Source organism: Syngnathus floridae, chromosome 13 (assembly GCF_059516105.1).
Source record: "Syngnathus floridae isolate MCC-2025c chromosome 13, RoL_Sflo_1.0, whole genome shotgun sequence".
NCBI lineage: Eukaryota > Metazoa > Chordata > Actinopteri > Syngnathiformes > Syngnathidae > Syngnathus > Syngnathus floridae.
Genome location: NC_142425.1, coordinates 10,116,887 through 10,136,982, shown reverse-complemented (window position 1 = coordinate 10,136,982; position 20,096 = coordinate 10,116,887). Strand labels below are relative to the sequence as shown.

The following is a 20,096-nucleotide window of genomic DNA, read 5'->3' as shown; positions in this document are numbered from 1 at the left end:
GGGTATCCTTCCGCCGACCAGCCTCACCTGCGTTACGATGCAAAATAGACCCCTATTATTATTATTAAACCGCACAAATCGACCAGTGCGTTACCTAGATCTGCTCGTTAGGTCTGCTAAAATACAATGTAGGCTTTCTCAGAATATCATGGGTCCGTTTGAGGGTCACAAAATGATTTGCAATAAATTATATTGTATTAATTTTAAAAACCATACACCTCCATAATAATCCAAGCTCAAGTAGTCAGTAAAAATTTGAAAAACATTTATTCCAAAATAAAAAAACATACTAAATATATAAGAATAAAAATACAAAGTAAAATGTGGAATAACAAACCCCCTCTATGTCAAAGACTATTATGACCACATACAGTGTGTGTCACTGGAAAGTTCAGTCTTATGGTGATAAACTAGTTATATCCTTCTTGGCCACAACATTAGATACATATATATATGCCCAATTTATGATAACTACCATTAAACAAATGATGAGTATATATTGGGGGCATTTACAGTGAAAAGATTTCCTTTATCTTGTTCTTTTTGGCCATAACAGTTCCTTGAGGTTTTGTATGTGCGTAGCTCCTGGTCCATAGAAAAAGCCTTTATTCTATAATACAACATTCAGTAAAGACCATTTTTTTTATTTTAAATGTGTTACATGGTACTTTTAAAGTGAATCAAGTATGTATGGTCAAATTTGTTCGACTGGGGATAACTAACCAAAAAGTGTCTTGGAGTGTCTTTGTTCGTTAAGACCTGAATGTTAGACACACGGCTTGTCTACAGTTCTGTCGCTGGACCCCATTCAATGTCCTCTGTCTCATCGTCGTCATCTTCATCAGAGCTGCTGATACCCCCTCGGATCTGCGTGCGTCTGACTTGTACCGCTTGGTGATGTGCCACTCTGTAAACACGTGGAGAAGGCAGGTGTCAAACATCTGCAGATCTACCCCCCCCCTAAAATGAAGCCACATGAGACTTACACGATGAACTGAAGGGCCTTCTTTTCCTCCGCTTGCGTCTGTGGCTCTGCCTGACGGGCCTGAAAAGAACTAAAAGTTAGCCCAAGCAAAAAAAAATTCATTTTGAAGCTTGGCCGAGTGGTGAGCAACCAAACTCATTGCAATTACCTGCTGTATTTTCTTCTCAATATCATCCAGGCTGGCTTGCTGAGGGCTCTCTGGCTCGTCCCCATACGATTGATCGCTGACAGAATACCGCGTGGGCGGGTCGGGGGCGATAAAATCCGGGGGTCCGTCCGACGGAGTAGTGGGTCCGACCGCGTCGAGGTGGTTGAAATCAGAGTCCGAAAAACTACGGTGTGAAGTGACGTCGTCCGGATGACGCAGAGGCGGGCTGCGGCTCTGGCGGCGGAGCGTGGAGAGTTCCGGCACGTCCATCAGAGGCGGGATTTTTCTACCCGGCGAGTACACCTCGTCATAAAGCTCGGGGTCAATCTCCTCGTCTGGCCTGCCCCAGGTGGGCTCGGACGAGCGAGCCAAGGCGGTCCCAGACACTCTGGGGTTCCTTGCCGCGTTCTGACCCGGGTAGGCTTCCTCCGGCTCCTCGTTGTCCGTGTAGGCCTCGCCGTCCGTGTAGGGCTCACCGTCCGTGTCCTCCAGGTCACTGGCGGCGCTGAGGTAGTCTGACTGTATCGGATCCAGTGCATCAAGGTCCTGTTCCCCACCGCTCTCCAACTAAACAAGAGATTGTGCCAAATGGAAATTCAACACACCATGACCATGTATGCAAGTTATCTAACTTCATATGTTTGACTTACCGTGACTTCGGAAACCCAGACTGGTTTAGACTGTTGGTGGCGAATCTTGTCCTTTAGAACCTGGTACCAAATACTGGAGCCGGGCTGCAGATCAACACGCGCTGGAGGAATCAAAGAACAAATACAAAGGTTTATAAAAACAATAGAGAAATAGGAGCGAAAGGAAAATCGTACAACAACTGACCTTTATCATGCCGGTTGTTGACGTACCTGAGAAAAGATGACTGTAGTCCTTCCTGAGCTTGAGCGCCTGCGTGTAGAGGCGCCTGGAGCTCTTGTTGGAGTCAGGACTGTAATGCTGCCTCATGGCCTTAACATCCTTGCGGCTGTGCGGGTCCAAGTAGATCACCATGGGGTGGTACTGGATGTAGTTGAGCCTCTCCACAGCTGTGGGCGTGATGTCCAGCAGGGGGTGCTTGTCCTGGCAAAGCAACAGAAATCTTGAGTGAGCCACCAGTGGGGACTTTGCTTCATGTACATTTGATACTTTGCTGCCATCTAGCGGTTGAGGCATTTGTGAAAGACAAAATATTGAAACTAGATGGGTATGTGTGTATCCCCTTCTCCAGCTCACCTTCTCAGCTATCTTCCTCACGGTGTCCAGTTTGATAACTGTTGAGGTGCTGTCATTGCTCCCGCTGCGAGGAACCATCTCTGATAAAAGTGAGGGAATCAGGTGCTTAACTGAAGTATCAGCGATATACATGGATACAAATCTAAGAAGACACTAACCAGCTATTTCATATTCATCAGGCAACTCCCTGGCCAGCTTCTCCATGGCGATATCGTTCAGAGGACCCATAATGACGATGGGCCGTTTGAAATTTGCTTCTCTGAGCAGGACCCTCTCGTAAGCCGGGAATTTGCCCTGAATGGTGAGCTGGAGGAGGTCATCCCGCGAGCGTCGTGGGCTCTTCTCGTTCTTTTTGTTCCCTCTGAGGCCCCGTAGTTTCCAGAACTCAGCCCTGGGCCCCGACACCGGCCTCTCGCCGCTCGCCCTCTGCGCCTGCTCCTGGCTGGCCAGCACTTGCGCTCTGGTTTGGTTGGGGATGGTACCTTTATCGAGTTCGTGGAGATCGTTGCCCATGCGGATGGCTAGCCAGTTGCCCAGCTTGCCATGATGCATGGTGTCCACCACCCGGAACACCTCCCCTCGCATAAAGTTCAGCCCGATGGGGTGATCGGTCTCGTGGTCATAGTGCGTGCGGATGTAAAAGTTGTCCCCCAGGTTGGACTTGAGGATTTTATTATAGACTGAAAAGGAAAAAGCAATGAAGATGATGAGCAAACTTGAGTGGAGCTCGCTGTGGTTCTACTTCACTTACTGTCCATCTTGTTCTGAGTGCGGATTTCCACCTTCTCTCCTCTCTTGATATTAAGCAGGAAATTTGCTGCCTCCTCTCGAGTGAAATGTCCAAAGTCAGTGTTATTGACCTGTGACGAAGTGAGAAAAAAAAAAACAGCTGCATGATAATATTCCAAAAATGCATCTGTAAAAAGTCTCACCATTCTCCATTTTTTAAAAAATATTTTAATTGAATAAAAATAATAGAAATAATTAAAATAAATACAAATTGTAATTCACCTTCAAGATCTGGTCACCCTCTTTCATCCTCCGCTCGTAGGCGGGGCTGTTGGGCTGGACACCCCCCACAAAGATGCCCACGTCATTTCCACCCACCAGCCTGAGCCCCACGCTGTCTTCCTTGACGAACGACACCGTGTGCATGTCGGAGCTGTACCTGCCGGAACAGGAACAGAAGAGCCCGAGGTTGAATGTGATGCTGAGTGTTCGGGGGCCGAGACCCGGTAGGGACTCACCCTGGGTGGGATGTCGGGTACGAGTCTGGGGGTAAGGAGTAGATAGGCTCTTCCTCAGGCTTGGTGGGGGCTGAGGCTCGTACTGCTGCTGCTGATAATGAAAGCGTGTTAAAAGGGTGATTTGTTAATCATCAATAAATCTGTGAAAAGAACTGAAAGTGGCTCTTACAGCTAACTGGTGGATTGCTCCTCACGGAGATCCCGGATCTCATCGTGCCACTATTGGGAGTCACACCGGGAGTATTGTTGCTGTTGAACATACAATTATATACATATTATGGAATGTCGGAGTTCTTTTTCCACTTTCCAGAACAGTCGTACCTGCGTCTGCTATTCCCGCGGTCAGAGCTGCCCGACCTCCGCAGATGTGACAGTTCATCCGAATCGGAGGAATCTGAATGAAGGGAGATTCTGTCATTACCCTCACTTGCTCATACATTCACTCACTCATTTATTCTTAGACTGACCATCAGGAGGCGGTTGGACAGGCAATGGGATTCGGCGAACAGGCGCCGGATTCACATTGACCGAAGAGGGCTTGATCTCAGGAGTGATTCTGTAAGTAGCAGGGTGTAGGAAATTCAAGATGGTTTGAGAGCATACCCTGAAGATGATGGAAAGTATTGAAATTGCTCACCTGGATCGATTTTTGGCTCCGTTGGACTTCTCGCTGTTCGTCGAGTGCCTGCGAGGGACCGCCGTGTAACTGTCCTCTGAATCCGACTCGGACGGAGCTATTAGGATTCACACATTGGTTACTCAAAATTATATCAAGACCAAACATTTGTTTTATTTATTCAAGAGCTGGATGCTTTTTTTTTTTTTTTTTTTTTTACTAGCCAACCACGCAAATGCTCACCTCGGTGCGGCGCACCGCCGACCGGGATACCGGAGGCGCTGTGTCGTCTCGTTTCCGGCTTCGTGGAATGTTCCGGCAAAGGTCTGCAAGAGACAAGAGGGAGGCGGGAGTGAGGGAGGAGGAAGACAAATCTCAGTTACGTTTGGAAGGACGGGGAGTGGGCTTGCGGCTAACATGATGATTACGGATGAGGCAATATTCACCTTTGCGTCCGAGCGGACTCCTCTCTTTGACCGCTTTGTGATGACTATCGATCAATTTAAAGTATGTATGTCGTCAATATATTTACGGTCCTCTGTTTAATCAGCACATAGCCACATCACGGAGAGGGAGGTGTTGAGTGAAAGTCACTTTTTTTTTATTTCATACAATAATACAGCCCAAAAAACACACACAAATCAAAAAAAGCTACAACGTGATCACACACAGTTGATAAAATAAAAAAGGCAATCACAAGACAGAGGATGTAACTTTTGTGTAACTTCAAAAATAAAAAGGGGTGGGTCAAAATATTGTTCTTAAAATAAAAGCCTTATTTACTCAATGTCCCAGCAGGGTGTTGAAGTAGGGGGAGGAGGGGCCTGCGCCTTCATGTGTACCTGTATCTGCTGCTGCTGTACGAGTCCTGACTGTAGTTGGCGCTCTGCCTCCGAGGAGGCACCAAGCTGCCTTCAGACCCCGACTCAGAGTCTGTGAAGGAAAGGACAACGTGATCATCAGTCGGCGCTCGACTGCAGTTTGAAAAATTATTGCAATGTACTAACCCGGGGGAGGGACTCTCACTGGAGAGTTGACCCTCCTTGGGGGCTCCTGGCGCACCAGGATGGGGGAAGATCTCAAGCTGGCGAGGGACGGATCAGCAGGAATAACTCTGGGGCTGACAAGTGACAAAAAAAACAATCAGAATCAGAAAAGCTGACTTTGATTGATCTTAGCATCAATTACTTATATCGGTGGTATGAGGCGCTATGGTCTGAGTCGGAGTCCGACACGGGCCTGTGCGGCCTCGAGGACGATGAGCCGGGCCTGGATGACGACCAGTTGGGTGTGGCGTGGGAAGACCTGGGGTTGGGCAGCATGGACATACCAGAAAGGCTTCTGCAATGGCGGGAAGAAAGATTTCAGCTTCTTAATTATTGTAAGAATTGACTCGCGTGACATAACGATGAGACAACAACATTGGAAGATGACTCGTGAGTCATGTAAGATGCATTTCGTTCAACTGACTTGTATTTGCTGGAGTGGTTCAGACTGTCCGTGCGGGCAGGAGGCGGCGAGGCGCTGCGTTCCGACTCGGAGTCAGACGCGGCTGAGAGAAAACCACACGGTCATGTCGGACAAGAACCGGTGGACGGGCCTTTGCAGGACTGACCTCGGTGAGACGCGTAGCCTCTTGCGGGTTGACGAGTCAAAGTGGAGCGCACGGGGGAAGGATCTCTTGACTTGAGCACCGTAGAAGGAAGTTCAGCTCTGCTCCTGGTGTCAAACCGGGACAGGAGGAATGATTAACTGGTTGCCAGGCAATCACAAAACACACACAGACAACAAGCTTATACCTGTGCGTCCGTTTCTCCCTGGTAGGATGACGAGATGTTCTGTGAGAAGGCGCGTGATCATCCAAGTCGGAAATATCTTTTCCCCCCACCCCAAAAAAAAAAAATGATGTCAGATGTCTGTTATTGTTGGTCAAAAGCTGATCTTGTCATCTCACCCTCCATCTCAGAGCTACTGGCTCGCCGCCGCCGTCGTCGCTCATCCTCGCTGTTGGGGGCGCTGTCCTCCACCTCGGGGATGCTGACCAGGAACCTACGGTGGTCGCGGAGCACCGTCATGGTCAGCTTCCCGCGGCTCTTCTCCACCAGGTGCTTGGTCTCCAGCAGAGAGAGGTTCTCTGTGGTCATGCCGTTGATCTGATGGGAGGGGGGGAGCACCGCGTGTCAAAAATACCCGTACTAGTGGATGCTCTCGTGAGACTTGCCTTCAAGATCAGGTCTCCCTCCTGCAGTGTGCCTTCCTTTGCTGCCAGGCCAGTTTCAGTCATGTGCTTGATGAAGATCTGACTGCCCAGTTTCAAGCCGTACTCTGCAACGTGAGCATGACCACGTTAGGGCAAATCGACAGCAAATATTTTGGTTGAACTTACCATCCGAGATTTTCTTTTTAACCAGAGTCGTTCTTAGGGGCTTGTCATCGAGGTCGTTGTTCGGTAGCCTCTTGTAGCCCGACGACATCAAGGGTAGCGCGCCTCCGTAGCCGTTGCGGTCCGGCGAGGAGCTGCGAGCTCGCGTGTGGTTGCGGTCAGGCGAGGAACTACGTGCTCGAATGGGGTAGCGACTGCCGTCTCTGTTGTCGCTGGCGTCCGAGAAGCGTCGCGTTCTCCTCGGGGGGTCTGGGTCCAACAAATTGGAGTGGGAGGCGGCCCGAGGCCTGGTCGCAGCAGGGATCTGGATCTTGCGAGGACGTTTCACCGTCTGGAGGGGAAAACAGTGAGGAACTGAGCTTCGTCTAATTAAAGAAGTCAAACATTCCATTGCCATCTTCATCACTTACAATATTAGCCGTCCTGCCGCACGTCTTGAGGGTGTGAATTGTAAAGTTGGAGTGGACGTTCTCCATGGAGACCCCGTTGACCATGACGATCTGGTCTTTGTTGCTAGGAAGTAAAAAATGTACAATCAGATAAAACTAGGTTGCACGTCACTGTTATTACTTTGGAAAAATATTTAATGGTGGTCCACTTACAACAGGCGTCCCATGGCCGGTCCATTTGGCAGCACGTCAGACACGATCACCGGTGTATCTCCGCTGTCCCGGCCTCCAGATAGGGCAAAGCCAAATCCCAATTTGGAATCCTGTCATGTAGAGTGATTGGAATGAAGGAGTGAGTATGCAGGTGGTTGCACATTCCAGCCCGGCCGGTGCTGGTTGTAGTAGGGTGTGCCTTTTGGAATTCCAGCTGAAGGTTTGTGCAGTCATCAAAATATCGATATTTTGTAACGTTTCCTTTTTATGTTCTGATACGGTATCATTACATAATTGCCACACGTCACTTTGCAGACTTGACTAACCGTGTGAATCACTTTCGGTGTATTTTGAATTAACAAGGATATGATTAGCGATAGCTAGCCCGAGTAGTTTTGCGCCACCGTTCTGCCACGTCTACTTTAAGCAGGAACTTACTTTGGTTAGTGTTATTGTATGCTGCTCCCATATCGTGAGCTCCTCCATGCCTGGTTTCTGCAATCACAAAACACACAGTAGTGCTAAGAAAAGAAGACATTTAGCGTGATATGTCCTTACGAGGAGCTCTGCAAAATCCGTGTGTGTGTGTAAAACGCAGCCTGAACACCAGTCCGATCTGGAAAGACCGGTATGGCGGTGGCGGTGTGTGTGCGCACGCTCAAGAAACACCCGAGGCGCCACGGTGAGTGCACGACAAGTCTCACAGTGATATTTTCAATGAATGAGTACTTATATTTTAAATTTTTTTATAAAGTGATCAAAAATAAAATGGTTATCAATGTATGTATGTGTGTGTGCATTTATAGAAAAAACAATAATAAAATAAAGGAACATTTAAGTCTAAGTCATTGCTTCAAAATTAAGGTATCAAGGCAAAAAATTATTTAGTTCATCTAGTTTAAAAAAAAAAAAAGCAAAGCAAATGGAGATGGAGGATGACACATTCCAGAAGGAACGAGTACAGCCAGCTTGTCAAAGTTGAGACTACCGATGTATGCCGATACTGACATGCTGGAAAAAAAAATAAAAATGCTGGATTCTTAGTTGCCAATACGAACAAGATGTGAACAATGGTGCAGCTAAATGGGAGCAACACAGTAGGCCATTTGTATGTCACTTTGTTAATCATCAACCTAAATACCAATAAAGATGACCTGGCTGCTCAAACATTTAGTTTGACTCTTTCAACTCTCAATTTATTTTAACAACCACTCATTGTTATTTGAGAAAATAAAAACTCAATTAGATATAGAAAAAAAAAAGTAGACACAGTTCCTATCAACATCTAAAGTAGCAAAGTAGAGTATGCAAGATAACACAGTTATGTGCCCTGCCCTCATTTCAGAAGAACAGACCGACTACTCAATCCATATTTTCACTAAAAACATGGCCTCAAAAAATGTATCATTTAAGTCCAATTTTGCTCAGTGGCTTTATCAGATCTCGTTTGGCTGTACTCACCCCTTGGTCTTTGAACCTCACTTCCATTTCCCACTGGGATCTCCGAGCCCGAAAACACCAACAGCTCTAAGACGCGAGCGGCTGATCATATTCCATACACAAACAAAACACGCACGCCATTCGTGCAGCTTCTGAAACCTGATCCTTCACCGTGGCGGGCAAAAAAAGTGACAGGCATGGGGAAGGAGGTGGTAGGACTCACCTGGAGAACCAAGCACTCCTCCCCCACTCGTACTTTGACCACTCATGCGCTGACTCTCTCATACACTCCATTAAACACTGAACTACCCCTGGAATGAGCACCGGGTCAAACTAAAGACAATATGGTTAAATTTTAAGTCGCTCTGACACCAAAACAAAACACTGTCATTCAACTCATCAATTTATTGATATAATTAGGATAAGCGGAATGAACAGATAGATGGATCGAGTCACATTTTTTTTCCTGCATGCAAATTTTGTTCTGTGGCCCACGAAAAAAAAAGTACCAACAGTACCAACTTACAGGCACCACCAGCAGAGGTGGCGAGGGCTCGGGCGGCACCGAACCAAAGTGCTTCATTAGTTTGATCCGCTGGGTCGCATTCATGATCAAGACGCCCACCCAAGTGGGACTTCACTTTGTTGTCTTAGGGGCAGCAAATCCGTAAGAAGACCACACAAAACTCAAAAAATTTTGTCATGAGAAGAAAAACATATTCCAAGCTCAGCCGATCCCATTTGGATTCATCCTTGAGATCAGCAGCTCCAAGTCTCAACGGTATGCGAGCTGCTTGGCCCACTTTGAGACTTTTTCCCATAAGACTGTTTTGAGTGCAGCGGGCGCTATGGTTACGACGGTGGAATGAGAGCGCTGGACTGTTAATAATTGAAAGGTTGTTTGCTCGAGTAAAGCTTCCTGGGTGCCTTCACAGTACACAGGAAGTCGTAGTTTGTTCCGACAAATGTTTGCTATTTTATACTAGCGATGGAATGTGATATTCTTTGGGGAATACAACGGGCCTCTTGATATTTCTTCATTTCATCTCCATTTTTATTCTCAGTCACCAAGTGGGGGAAATTAATAGCTCCTATACTTTGCTCCTGACAATTCCTTGAAGGCATAGCTGGCCAACCTGGAAATTCATTTTCCATTCAAGGGGCGTAAACAAACCCAACAAGGACTACCGTTACTAAAATAAACACTTGTATGTTGTCTATCGTTCATGTCCCGCCCCCTATTTACTGCATCATTTACTGCGGTCAGGTTCTCAAAAGCTTCGTTACCGCCGACGGTATCTACCCTGCAATAAAATGCAAAAAGATAATGCACTGGCTCAGCGTGATGTCATCTATTTCCCACTTTCGACGAAAGTATCGGTAAGAAGCTAGGAGTGGTCATGTTACGAGATGGCTACAGAGATACTTCGTGAGATTTACAAGTGTTTAGATTGTGACGTCATTATTTATTTATTTTCATGATGAACCTCCACGAAATGATCAGTGTCATAAACTCTGCCCACATTACTTTATTTGACCTTTTCACTTTTGAAAAAAAAAAAAATATTTTAGTCAGTTTTGGGTAGTTTGTGTTGCGAACCCTAGATTTGAAATCTGATTGAAGGAATTATGTACTAAGGTGACCTGAGATGAATTGGACCCCACTACTGATTCTGAAGGGCCCTTCCTACCCCTGAGATGGATGGACTATGACACAAAATGGAGGACTTCACTGCACAAAATTTCTGTCAATACCATTGTTTTACTTTAAAACTTTAAATTATGGAGGTGGTGCAGAAAAAGTCTCGGGTATGTAAGGAATACAACGAGACAGTTGTGTAGGAGTCGAAACTATTACGAAATTCTGTTTGAGGCAGGTAGAAACCTGCAAGAGCGCCTGGAGAACCCGAAAGGCGAGAAGAGGAAGGGGATGGGGAGGATGAAGAAGACAGTGGGCAAACATCACATGGAGCGCAAACTTGGCAATATTTGGACTAATAATTAAGATATAATCAAACAAACAGAGCCTGTTAAACAAAGTAGCATGAGAAAATTATGCTAGCTAAAATTTTACTAGCACTGTAGCACTTTCGTCATAAATTCTGAGGACAATAAGCACTTAATATTATTTGAAGAAAATGACATTTCTTAAGAATAAAAAAAGTCAAATATGATTTCTTAGTATTCTTAGCTCAACTTAAATTTTTTTTTATATAAAGAGACGACGGTGAGATATGACAGACGAAACAAGCTGGCTTTACCTGTAACACTTCCGGATGTACAGCGATCCAACTTCAGTCAAAATCGCTCCCCGTCACGCGAAATTCTCGATCAAGTGTCACACGCTCACTGTTGTCGGTTTCTGCGATTTATAATTTCTAGTTTCGGCGTGGACGTCTCAGCACAACAACAGTGTGGTTACTTTTAAATCTTAGTGGCTTGTTCGGACAGGTAAAATTGACATGGATGGCCGCCAAAATGGGCGTGGCTTCGGACAAGTGCGGAAGTACACACACGGCGTGTGAGTTCTGTATTTTTATTGATTAAAATTTTCAGACAAGTATTATGACTCAAAGGGATTGATTTTGACAGTGAAATATTTATAAAATGTGTTAAACTAATTTCCATCGAGGCTAAAACTATATTCAAAGATGAGACATTGCACTGTAGTGTTGCATTGTTTCCAGTAGAGGGCGCCACATGAAAGGTTAAGGCAAGAAGTAGTGTTGGTGGTGAGCTCCCTCTTGTGCAAATAAAAAATGTCATGAATTAACGACAAATAAAATTCACAAACTTAACATGATGAGGCTATGCAGAAATTATTTTCAAATTTTTATTTTTTTAAACTCTAATACCCTCTTTTGTCAGGCTATTCTTTATCCACCCATTCATTTAGTTGGTGATCTGGAATTGGTTAGCTATGAAGGCAATTATATGCAGATTTATGGCCGCCTATTAAATTACGTAATCATTTTTTAATTTATTACATCAGTTGTGTTATCATGCAGATGAACAGAAGACACTTTTGAGTTTCAGCAATCTTCAAGTTTTTATTTGTTTACAAAGATTGCTATTTCATATAGTCCTTCCTTTAATGAGTAGAAAACCACTTTTTTGTTGTCATTTTGTTTTTGAAAAGAATTAGTCAAAAGGCACAATTTTTTACAATATATACATTTGGATCTAAATTATAAATATATAGAAAACAAAAGCAAAAACCCAGAATAAAAGTGCTGAACACAGTTTCTCTTTTTTCTCTTGTTTTTTTATACAGAAAAAATAGAATTTGTTTAAAAATACATACAATCAGTAGCATGTTTTTGTGTTATTTTGTTGTTGTTAGCAATAAATTATTTTGAGTGATTTATAGAATATGCAAAAAGTGGAGAAACATGGATGGTTACAGTATACAAATCCATCAAACAAAGACCAGAAGAAAAACAACACGCCAAAGCTGGACAAAGGGGGACAGTCACATGATGATGCCTTTCTTAGCGCAACGTGACAATAGGAAAATAAACCCATACAAAAACGGGGAGCTCAAAATAGGTCCAGATGCAGTTTTTGGGGTTGAGTAAACGCTGTGGTCTATTTATTTGTTTTTAATTAGCCAATTCATGTCATTAGTATCCTTTTTTTTATTACATTTGGTACAGTAGATTTCAGCATAGTCTTTAGAGAGAAACCCTTGCGAAAAAGCTTTACGGAATGTGTCTGCTTTGGAATATTTGGAAACACTAAGTCATTCGAATGCTATTTAAAACAAAAAAAAAAGATGTGACAAATGTTTAACTGTTAAAATTTTGCAAAAACGAACCAAACAGAAAACGATGATGCGCTGCCCTAAGAAGGCATAAACATGTCCAATCACAAAACAACAGCGGGATGGGAAATCTACTGTCTGCCGGCCCATTTTCCCACGGCCCATCATCGTCTCATACGTTTTCAGAAATTTAAAACATACTTTAAGAAAGATAAATAAGATAGCAGAAAGTTCCCCCAGCCCTGAAACAAAACACCAATAAGAGCAAACAGTACATACACGTACAAACACGTTGGTTTCAGCACTGTTATGGTGGCAGTTTTTTTTTTTTTCTTCTTCTTATGTAACCCTCGCCCGTCCACCAACCTTTTTTATTTATTTCTTCCTGAGATTGTTGAATGGTAACTTTAGGGCAACAAAACACTTTGGTATCTCTCTGGGAAAAACCAACAACAACCAACCCCATGAAGCAGAAATTAATGGAGACACAAGACAGTGCAAACATATTTGGTGGCAGATTTGAATAGACTTGATCTTCCCTGACCAAACGTTTTGACTCTTAACAAGCAGAAGAACACAGCTAAAAATCCCTTAAATATAAATAACAATATTCTTATCACACCTACAATATAAAGGTGGTATGTAACCAAAAGTCAGCGAGGGGGATTTGCACGCCCGGTGAGAGTAAACAATTGGTGGTCTGCTGTGTTCACGCCAAACTTTTCACTTTCCTGTTTTTATTGCTTTCGGCCGAGCGCGGCGCACCAGCAGACATCGACGACAAAAGTCGCCAAGCGCAACACCGCTCAAACACACGCCGGGTTACAAGGAAAAGACGTGAGGATTTGGACGATGGTCTCATTTCATGGCTTTTGTATAGATTGATGAATCATGTTTGTGGGTTAGAATGAAGAAACATTGAATAAATCAGGAATAGCACTGACAAAAATGAGAGGTGGCAAAGTCAGGGTCAAGTCTGACTCAAACGGCTGGTTAATGTCAGAAAATTGACTTTTTGAAAATTCAGATCAGTTTTTTGACATCAAGCCTTTTTTGTTATTATTAAGCCTCGCTCTATAAACAGCATCGAGGCGGCAACTGTCCAGACACGAACGACAATAATTTGCAATGCAAGAACAAATTATGTGGCAAGTTAGGAAGATTTTAGCTTTCATTTCCCATCAAATGTTGTTTTCTTTTGAGATAATCAAAAACACATTTCTGAATACTTAATGACCCAAACTGACTGACACTAACACACGTGTACAAATGGAATTATACAACAAGACCAAAAGCACTTGAGACTTTCCTGAGAAATTTAAAATCAAATCATACCAGGAGTCAAATCTCTCTGTGTCGTCAATTAAAAAGAAAAAAAAAAAGTGATATTTTTTGGGATACCTTCTGCTCACTATGCTTGTTGGTGTTGTTGCAAGCCACACACACGCAGACACACACAAATACACACACACACACAGAGTTGAGGCTTCACGGAGGCCTCCCCTTGGAACCCGCCACCAGCATAGTGTAACACGAAGGGACGAAAAAGGTTAAATACAAATATACCATATTTAAATTAAAATACAAATCTATACATTAGGCTACATGGATTTTTTTGTTTTTGTTTTTAAAGACTGCATTTATAGATTCTCAGAAAGGCACTGTTTGCAGACTGCTGCTTTCCCTCTCCTCTTTCCTCAAACACAAACAAACAAATGAAAGGAAAGAAAGGGAGCACGTCGTGTCGTTTGGGGGAGAGCAAACGGATCAAAAGGAGGCATTTCACGGTTTTGTCAGCTTTGATTTCTTCCTCTTGTATCTTCCAGTTTGTTGCCACCTCACGCCTCGCTTGAATAAAGCAATAATAACAAAAAAAAAGATTCCAGCGTCGAATCAGTTAAAGGACTTTTGTTTTGTTTCGACAGCTCCAGAAGAGTTCCCTAAAGTCAAGTTTGCGTTTCAGCTGCCGTGGAGGAGGACGCACGTTTGGGGGCGCTGGCTAGAGGTGGTTTGAGAGAAGACTGTGAGCAGGACAGGCAGTGATGTTGACTGGAAGGTCCCCGGACAGCAGCGGAGGAATGCGTGCTAAAAATCTGCTTACACACACAAAAACCGAGTGGGGACGTTAAAGCGTCAGTCTTGCTGGCGGTAGTGAATGACGGACTTGCGGTCGGGCCCCGCCGCCTGGAGCATGCTGTTCAGAGCCTCGCGCACGTCCAGAGTGCCCGAGCTGCAGTGGCCGTTGGGCAGGGGGAGCGAGTCCGACTGGGGCAGGAGAAAGTTGGGGAAGCGAGGTGGGGGGAATTGCGAGGAAGAGCACGAAGACGGGGGGTTGGAAAAAAGCGAGCTTTGGACGAGGGAGGATGTGGACGAGGAGCTGGACGAGGCGGAGGACGAAGGGCTGGCTTTCTGCGTGGGCATCGGTGGCGAGAGGGGCAGGTCGAAAAGGTCCAGCAAGTCCTGGTGGTTGTTTCTCAGGTGGTTGTGGTTCAGAGGCGGAGGAGGAGGAGGCGGCGCCGGCGGTAGCTGAGTGGCCATCTGCGAGATGAGCGACTCCAAGTTGAAGTCGTCGGCGAACGGCGCGGCCGGACCCGTCAGACCGTCCAGAGCCGGCCCGGCCTCGGTGCTGTCCGGTGAGGGCGACGGTGAGCTGATGGTCAGGTCCAGCACCTCCTCCTGGCCCTTCTGGGAAGACATGCGTGCTGTCTGGTGGATATGAAGGGGCTGCGGGAAGGAGGGTAAGAAGGAATGACGGTAAAACTGGGAGAAGTTGGCGCCGTGGACGACAGCGTTGCGCGCCGCCGCCTGCTTAGAGGCGGCCGACTTGCCGGCCCAGCCGCTCTGAGTCACTTGTGGGTTTGGGGGTAAAGACAGCAGAGGTTGACCCTGTGGGTGGTGCTGCTGCTGTTGCTGCTGCTGCTGCAAGACAGCCTGCATCCTCTGCAGCTGAGACATGCCCGCCACTTGCGTCTTCTGCAGCGGGTTCAGTTTCTGCTTGAGGAGCTGACCGTGAACCAGCGAATGGGCCAGTGACTGTGTGGGCATGGCTTTCTGGCTGAACAGATTTGCCAGCAGGTGCTTGTTGTCCTGCTCCATCTTGCGCATGCGCTCCTCGGCCAGACGCTGCTCCATGGCTTGCTTCTCACGCTCCTTACGCCTCCGCTTTACCTCCTCGTCCATTAGCATAAGCTCTTCGCGCACCCGGGCCACGCAGTTCTCTGGGATCTTGATGCCTGGGACAGTGAAGGTTTGGGTTAGTTCAAACTCGAGAGCTCGGCAGCTAATCCAATCACGCTCTTGGGCACTGACTAACTCGCACTTACCAACTTGCTTGTTGTGCTGCTTGGTCTTGAGGCGAACAATCTGGAGGATGTTGGAGTTGGTGATGTCGGACACCACGTCGGACACGCGCTTCCAAACGCGCAGCAGAGCGCCGCACAGCATGTGGTACTGGCGCAGACGCATACCCTGGAAGCACTCCTGGCCTTCCTCCACTTTCTTGCATTTGCCGTTCCTGCGGAGAGGCCACGTACACGCAACTGTCAAGCTGCTCGCTCTGACCTTTGAATTTGAAACGCCAAACAGCAGCTTGCACGACTTCCACGCACTATTGTTGTTAACAAATCGTGTGAGAGTGCAACAAAGTGTTGTGTGTGTGTGTGTGTTCCTAGTTACCAGTTGGCATGGCTACACTTCTTCAAGGAGAAGCTGAACCGGCTTTCCCAGCAGTCCTTGGCCTCCTCTGGAGTCACCTGAAGAAGCCAACCATATTGTCATATTGTGTCATGATCATCTTGTTGTTCCCGTGTAAATAAAAAAACATCAAACGCACCTTCCGATAGCGTTGCTGCAGGTTTTCAAGGCTTTCAGGATGAGTCTGCTTGCCGATGTTGGGCTTGTAAACAATAAAGTTCTTGCCTCTCCCTTGCTCAGCGAGCAACACGCAAAGCTGGTTACCTCGAGGCTGGAAACCAACAAGGAGGGGTCAATTTTTCTGGCCAACTTCTTTTATGATCTGCAGACTCACCTTCCGGGACATGTAGAAGCCCTCGTCTGCACCAGTGAGACTGAGAAACCTGTTGCTGGCTTCATCCCAAGGCATACCTCTGTCCACACTGATCTGTGGAGGCAAAAAGAAGAAGACTTGTCACCTCCAGGAAACACCAGCTCGGCTCAGATGAAGAAAAAAACACACATCCGCAATGACAATGTTGGTCTTACCTGGTAAAGAACCACCTGGCCATCCTGAGGGTTCCCCACTGTCATAAAGATTTCCTGCTTCTCCTCATAAATCTCATCGTTACCTGGAGCCAAATCTGTTGGCCACCCAAAAGACATCCAAAATGAGAATAAGGCTTTTTTTTATTTTAGTAGTTTCAAAAATGAACCTGAAATGCATACCTAAGATGCCCATGTCATATTTGCCCTCTTTCTTGTCTTTTTCTATTAGGTAGTCAAAATTGTCTGTGAAATACTGGAAGAGATGGTTCTGCTTGTGGACCTCCAGCCCCAAGATTCGGTTTAGGAATTTGGTAACGCTGCAATCTGGAATTCAAATGGAAAAACAAATCAATCGAAAAGTTGCCGAACGAATAACCTCCTTGACAAATTGCACACCACTGACCTTTCTCTGTATTGATGCCAAAGCGAGATTCCCGACAGAAGATGCCCACATCCATCATTCCATGTTTCATATCTGGCGTAAAAAGGAAAAAAAAAAAAATCAACACATTGAGCTTTGAGCACTCTTGAATGTTGACGAGTACTGAGTACCTACCTCTGAAGAACATGGCGTCACCTCCGGGGTAATCTTTAGGCACGGGCACCTTGTTCTCTATGTGGCCCAAGATTGCTTTGGTGATTTTATCCAGAGCCTTGGTACCATACTGCAAAGGAGGAGCACAAATTGTTGTGTCAACGTTGCCGGCATGACAAATAAAAGTAGCCTCTGTACCCACCTTGTTCTCAAAGTTGTACTTGCTTAAGTCTCTGGTTTCAGTCGCCCGTCTGTCTCCATGTGTTAATGCACCCTGCAAAGAGGATGAGCGTAAACTTTTTTTTTTTTGCAAGCATTAGCATCATCAACCAAATAACAGGAAGACCAACGTGATGCGGGAGTACAAGAACAGCACACGATGATCCCAGGCTGCAGTTAGAAGTGAGGTCACAACTTTTATTGAACAGAATTACCAGAAATCTATTTTTATTGGGTCATATTAGCTTGTGGTTTACATCTTGTGACATTTATGAGTGTTATGATAGTGGCTCGATATTGTTGTTTTAAGTCGCTATACGGCCACAGAGCATTTTTCTTTTGTTTTAATAATGTTCATAATATTGAAGATCTCTAATGTGCTTTTCCCATCTCGCTTTAATTTCTACTGTGCAGGAGGTGACGGTTGTGAAAGATGGTTGAGAAAGCTGGATGGATCTTTTCGCTGGAGTCGGCAAGGGCGCAAAGGTGGTTGGTTGCACACTTCAAGTGGGTGAGTAAACATTTCATAAGCTGAGCACAGGGAACGTGGGATATGACCGGCGGATTTACCGAACACGCTTGGCAAACACAGCTGTGGCTTCCTGGAATGGACATCCCCGCCAGCCCACCCCCTTGTGTCTTTTTCTGTTACGCTGTGTCACTCTGGAAATAAATGGCTCGTCGCTCAAGTGCATCATGGAAAGTGACCCTTGGCTTGTCATTTATCCAGAAAGTCTGATTAAAATCTGACCTTCGCATTTGTTAGACGCCTGATTTGAACCCAGAGCGATCCAATTTCATATCCCAATTGTTGCCAGCTAAGTTTATAACGTTACAAACGTACACACGGGTGGATTATTTACCAGGCTTTCCAGTCTCTTTGCAACGATGGAGGCGAAACGTCTCTCGCCGGCAAGTTCCGAGATGAGGAAGATGTACTCTGGAGCTGTCACTTGATTGGACCGATGGGTACGGCCTGAAAAATAAAATTATTTTAGTGTCCCCACTTTTCTAAATGTATTATTATTCTGATTGTTTTAACATATTATGTAACTTCTGATCATTTGTGGGCTTTGAATGGCAGTTCTTCCAAGGTTTTAGTTGTTTTTAGAACTGCATGGTCAAAAGCCATATGGTCCCCATCCCTGTTTTAAACCAAGACCATCTGCTTTATTAATGTTTTCTGGCGCCAGGTTTTCAACACAAGGCTCATCATGCATATGTACATGCACACACAGTCATTTATGCTCAAAGCCAGACAAGCACAGCTAATGGAAATAATTAATTGAGCTGTTAGCACAATGGCTGCAAACAATAAATCCATTAGAGACTCTACGACATACAATTATGCACAATAGATCGGGCAGGCAGTTCTTCTGTCTGAATAATTGAATACAACTTAGTGTCCATAATAAACAGTCTACTGAAAAATGAACAGTCCCACTGCGTGAGATGAATAAAAGCATTTATCTTGAATTGTTTTAGCCAACACAAATGCAACCGCCTGATGCAGCAGAAGCCCAGTTGTGCCCGCAACTGATCCAAACTTGGACTCACCAAACTGCTGAATGGCCCTGTCTGCGCTCCAAGGTAGCTCCAATGTCATGTGGACTCGCCGCCGCTGGTTTTTTATCCTCTTGTCCGCCTGCAGGGAAATTCCAGAGCTGGCTGCTTCGGAGATGATGGCCACCAGCTAGGGTGAGAGAAAGACTTGAATTGCATTATGTGAAGGAAAAAAAATTGCTCATGGATGAAAAAGAGTCCATTTGCTAACCAAAACAGCGGTACCCACAGAAGCCAAAATTCCAATAATAAGCACAAATGAAACCGACCTTCTCTCCACTCATGAAGCGGTCTTTCTCCTTGATGTTGATGTGGTCAATGGTGAGGCCCTGCTCAGCGCGTGACTCGTAACGGACGATGCCTTCAGGACGTCGCACCACACGACCCTTACGCCCGGTCATCTGTTTGACAATGATTAAAAAAAAAAAGATTTAAACATGCTAATTAATTGTAAAGTTGTTGCATGCTTCAGGCGGCTCGCACCTCAGAGACTTTATCAGGCCCTCCAAACTTATCAATAAGCTCGTCCAGGGTGTTGAGAGGTAGTTCTTTTCCCAGTTGTGAAATCTTATTGAGGAGACCCTGCTTCATCTCCTCTATCCTGACTGGAAATCCACATGAGAGGAATGTCAGACCATATCAACAACAGCAACAACAAAACAAAAAACACACACCAGTGTGGCAGCTCGTGTGGTTGACAAAAATGACATCATCGTTGTCCAGCAGCGAGTCCGGAGACGAGTTGGAATCGGTGTCCATGCCGTCAGAGTCGGTGCTGCTGTCGTCGCTGTTGATGCTTATGACGCCGACGCTGTCCACCGTGTGCTTGGGTACCTTAGGATGGCGACCTCGAGGCTTGCCTGAAGATGACATGAGCAGTTAAGATGATGTCTAGAGACCAAACGGTTACGACAGTAGACAAATGTGGGCTTACGTTTTCTCTTATTCCCTGGTGCCTTTTCTCTCCTCTGCTTCTCAGAAGGGAAATGTTTGGTAACAAGAGACTGGAATACTCCCCTGAAGGCAAGACAGTGAAGCTGTTAGAGGCTAAACAAAGCAGCTCAAGATTCATTACGTGTTTGTCAGGTACTGGCAGGTAGATGAAAATTCCGTGTGTGCTTTAATATACTAAATTTGCCCCAGGGGGTGT

General features: G+C 45.5%; 2 protein-coding genes across 7 annotated transcripts in view; both read right to left on the bottom strand.

Annotated features, from left to right (window-relative positions):
- Positions 1-248: 248 nt before the first annotated feature.
- On the bottom strand, positions 249-11,138 carry tjp3 (tight junction protein 3). Of its 6 annotated transcripts, none has more exons than XM_088393837.1 (28): positions 10,907-11,138; positions 7,644-7,700; positions 7,206-7,315; positions 7,014-7,116; positions 6,607-6,934; positions 6,442-6,545; positions 6,175-6,373; positions 6,020-6,095; positions 5,836-5,939; positions 5,691-5,772; positions 5,409-5,561; positions 5,228-5,340; positions 5,063-5,153; positions 4,464-4,546; positions 4,242-4,338; positions 4,072-4,160; positions 3,926-3,998; positions 3,774-3,853; positions 3,605-3,695; positions 3,369-3,525; positions 3,109-3,217; positions 2,516-3,037; positions 2,358-2,437; positions 1,994-2,204; positions 1,784-1,884; positions 1,134-1,700; positions 987-1,045; positions 249-907 (listed from the first exon to the last, which is right to left on the bottom strand). In XM_088393837.1, exons 2-28 carry the CDS (start codon positions 7,689-7,691, stop codon positions 784-786), a joined length of 3,954 nt encoding a protein of 1,317 aa, XP_088249963.1. In that variant the 5' UTR covers positions 7,692-7,700; positions 10,907-11,138; the 3' UTR covers positions 249-783. The 6 variants fall into 6 exon arrangements, with proteins under 6 accessions (XP_088249963.1, XP_088249961.1, XP_088249959.1 ...); XM_088393835.1 differs by lacking the exon at positions 10,907-11,138 and adding an exon at positions 9,172-9,634 and having other exon boundaries at positions 3,605-3,689; XM_088393833.1 differs by lacking the exon at positions 10,907-11,138 and adding an exon at positions 9,172-9,633.
- Positions 11,139-11,668: 530 nt separating this feature from the next.
- The window catches only part of sbno2b (strawberry notch homolog 2b), a 27,232-nt gene continuing 18,804 nt past the window's right edge, over positions 11,669-20,096 (bottom strand). Inside the window, exons 17-32 of the mRNA XM_088393832.1 lie at positions 19,881-19,963; positions 19,621-19,806; positions 19,430-19,551; positions 19,216-19,347; positions 18,941-19,076; positions 18,247-18,359; positions 17,367-17,438; positions 17,186-17,294; positions 17,033-17,104; positions 16,810-16,953; positions 16,630-16,724; positions 16,436-16,528; positions 16,241-16,372; positions 16,084-16,160; positions 15,732-15,922; positions 11,669-15,641 (exon numbers count right to left, since the gene is read on the bottom strand). Coding sequence (XP_088249958.1) covers positions 14,542-15,641; positions 15,732-15,922; positions 16,084-16,160; positions 16,241-16,372; positions 16,436-16,528; positions 16,630-16,724; positions 16,810-16,953; positions 17,033-17,104; positions 17,186-17,294; positions 17,367-17,438; positions 18,247-18,359; positions 18,941-19,076; positions 19,216-19,347; positions 19,430-19,551; positions 19,621-19,806; positions 19,881-19,963 — 2,857 coding nt within the window. The 3' untranslated portion in view covers positions 11,669-14,541. The remainder of the gene's footprint in view (positions 15,642-15,731; positions 15,923-16,083; positions 16,161-16,240; positions 16,373-16,435; positions 16,529-16,629; positions 16,725-16,809; positions 16,954-17,032; positions 17,105-17,185; positions 17,295-17,366; positions 17,439-18,246; positions 18,360-18,940; positions 19,077-19,215; positions 19,348-19,429; positions 19,552-19,620; positions 19,807-19,880; positions 19,964-20,096) is intronic.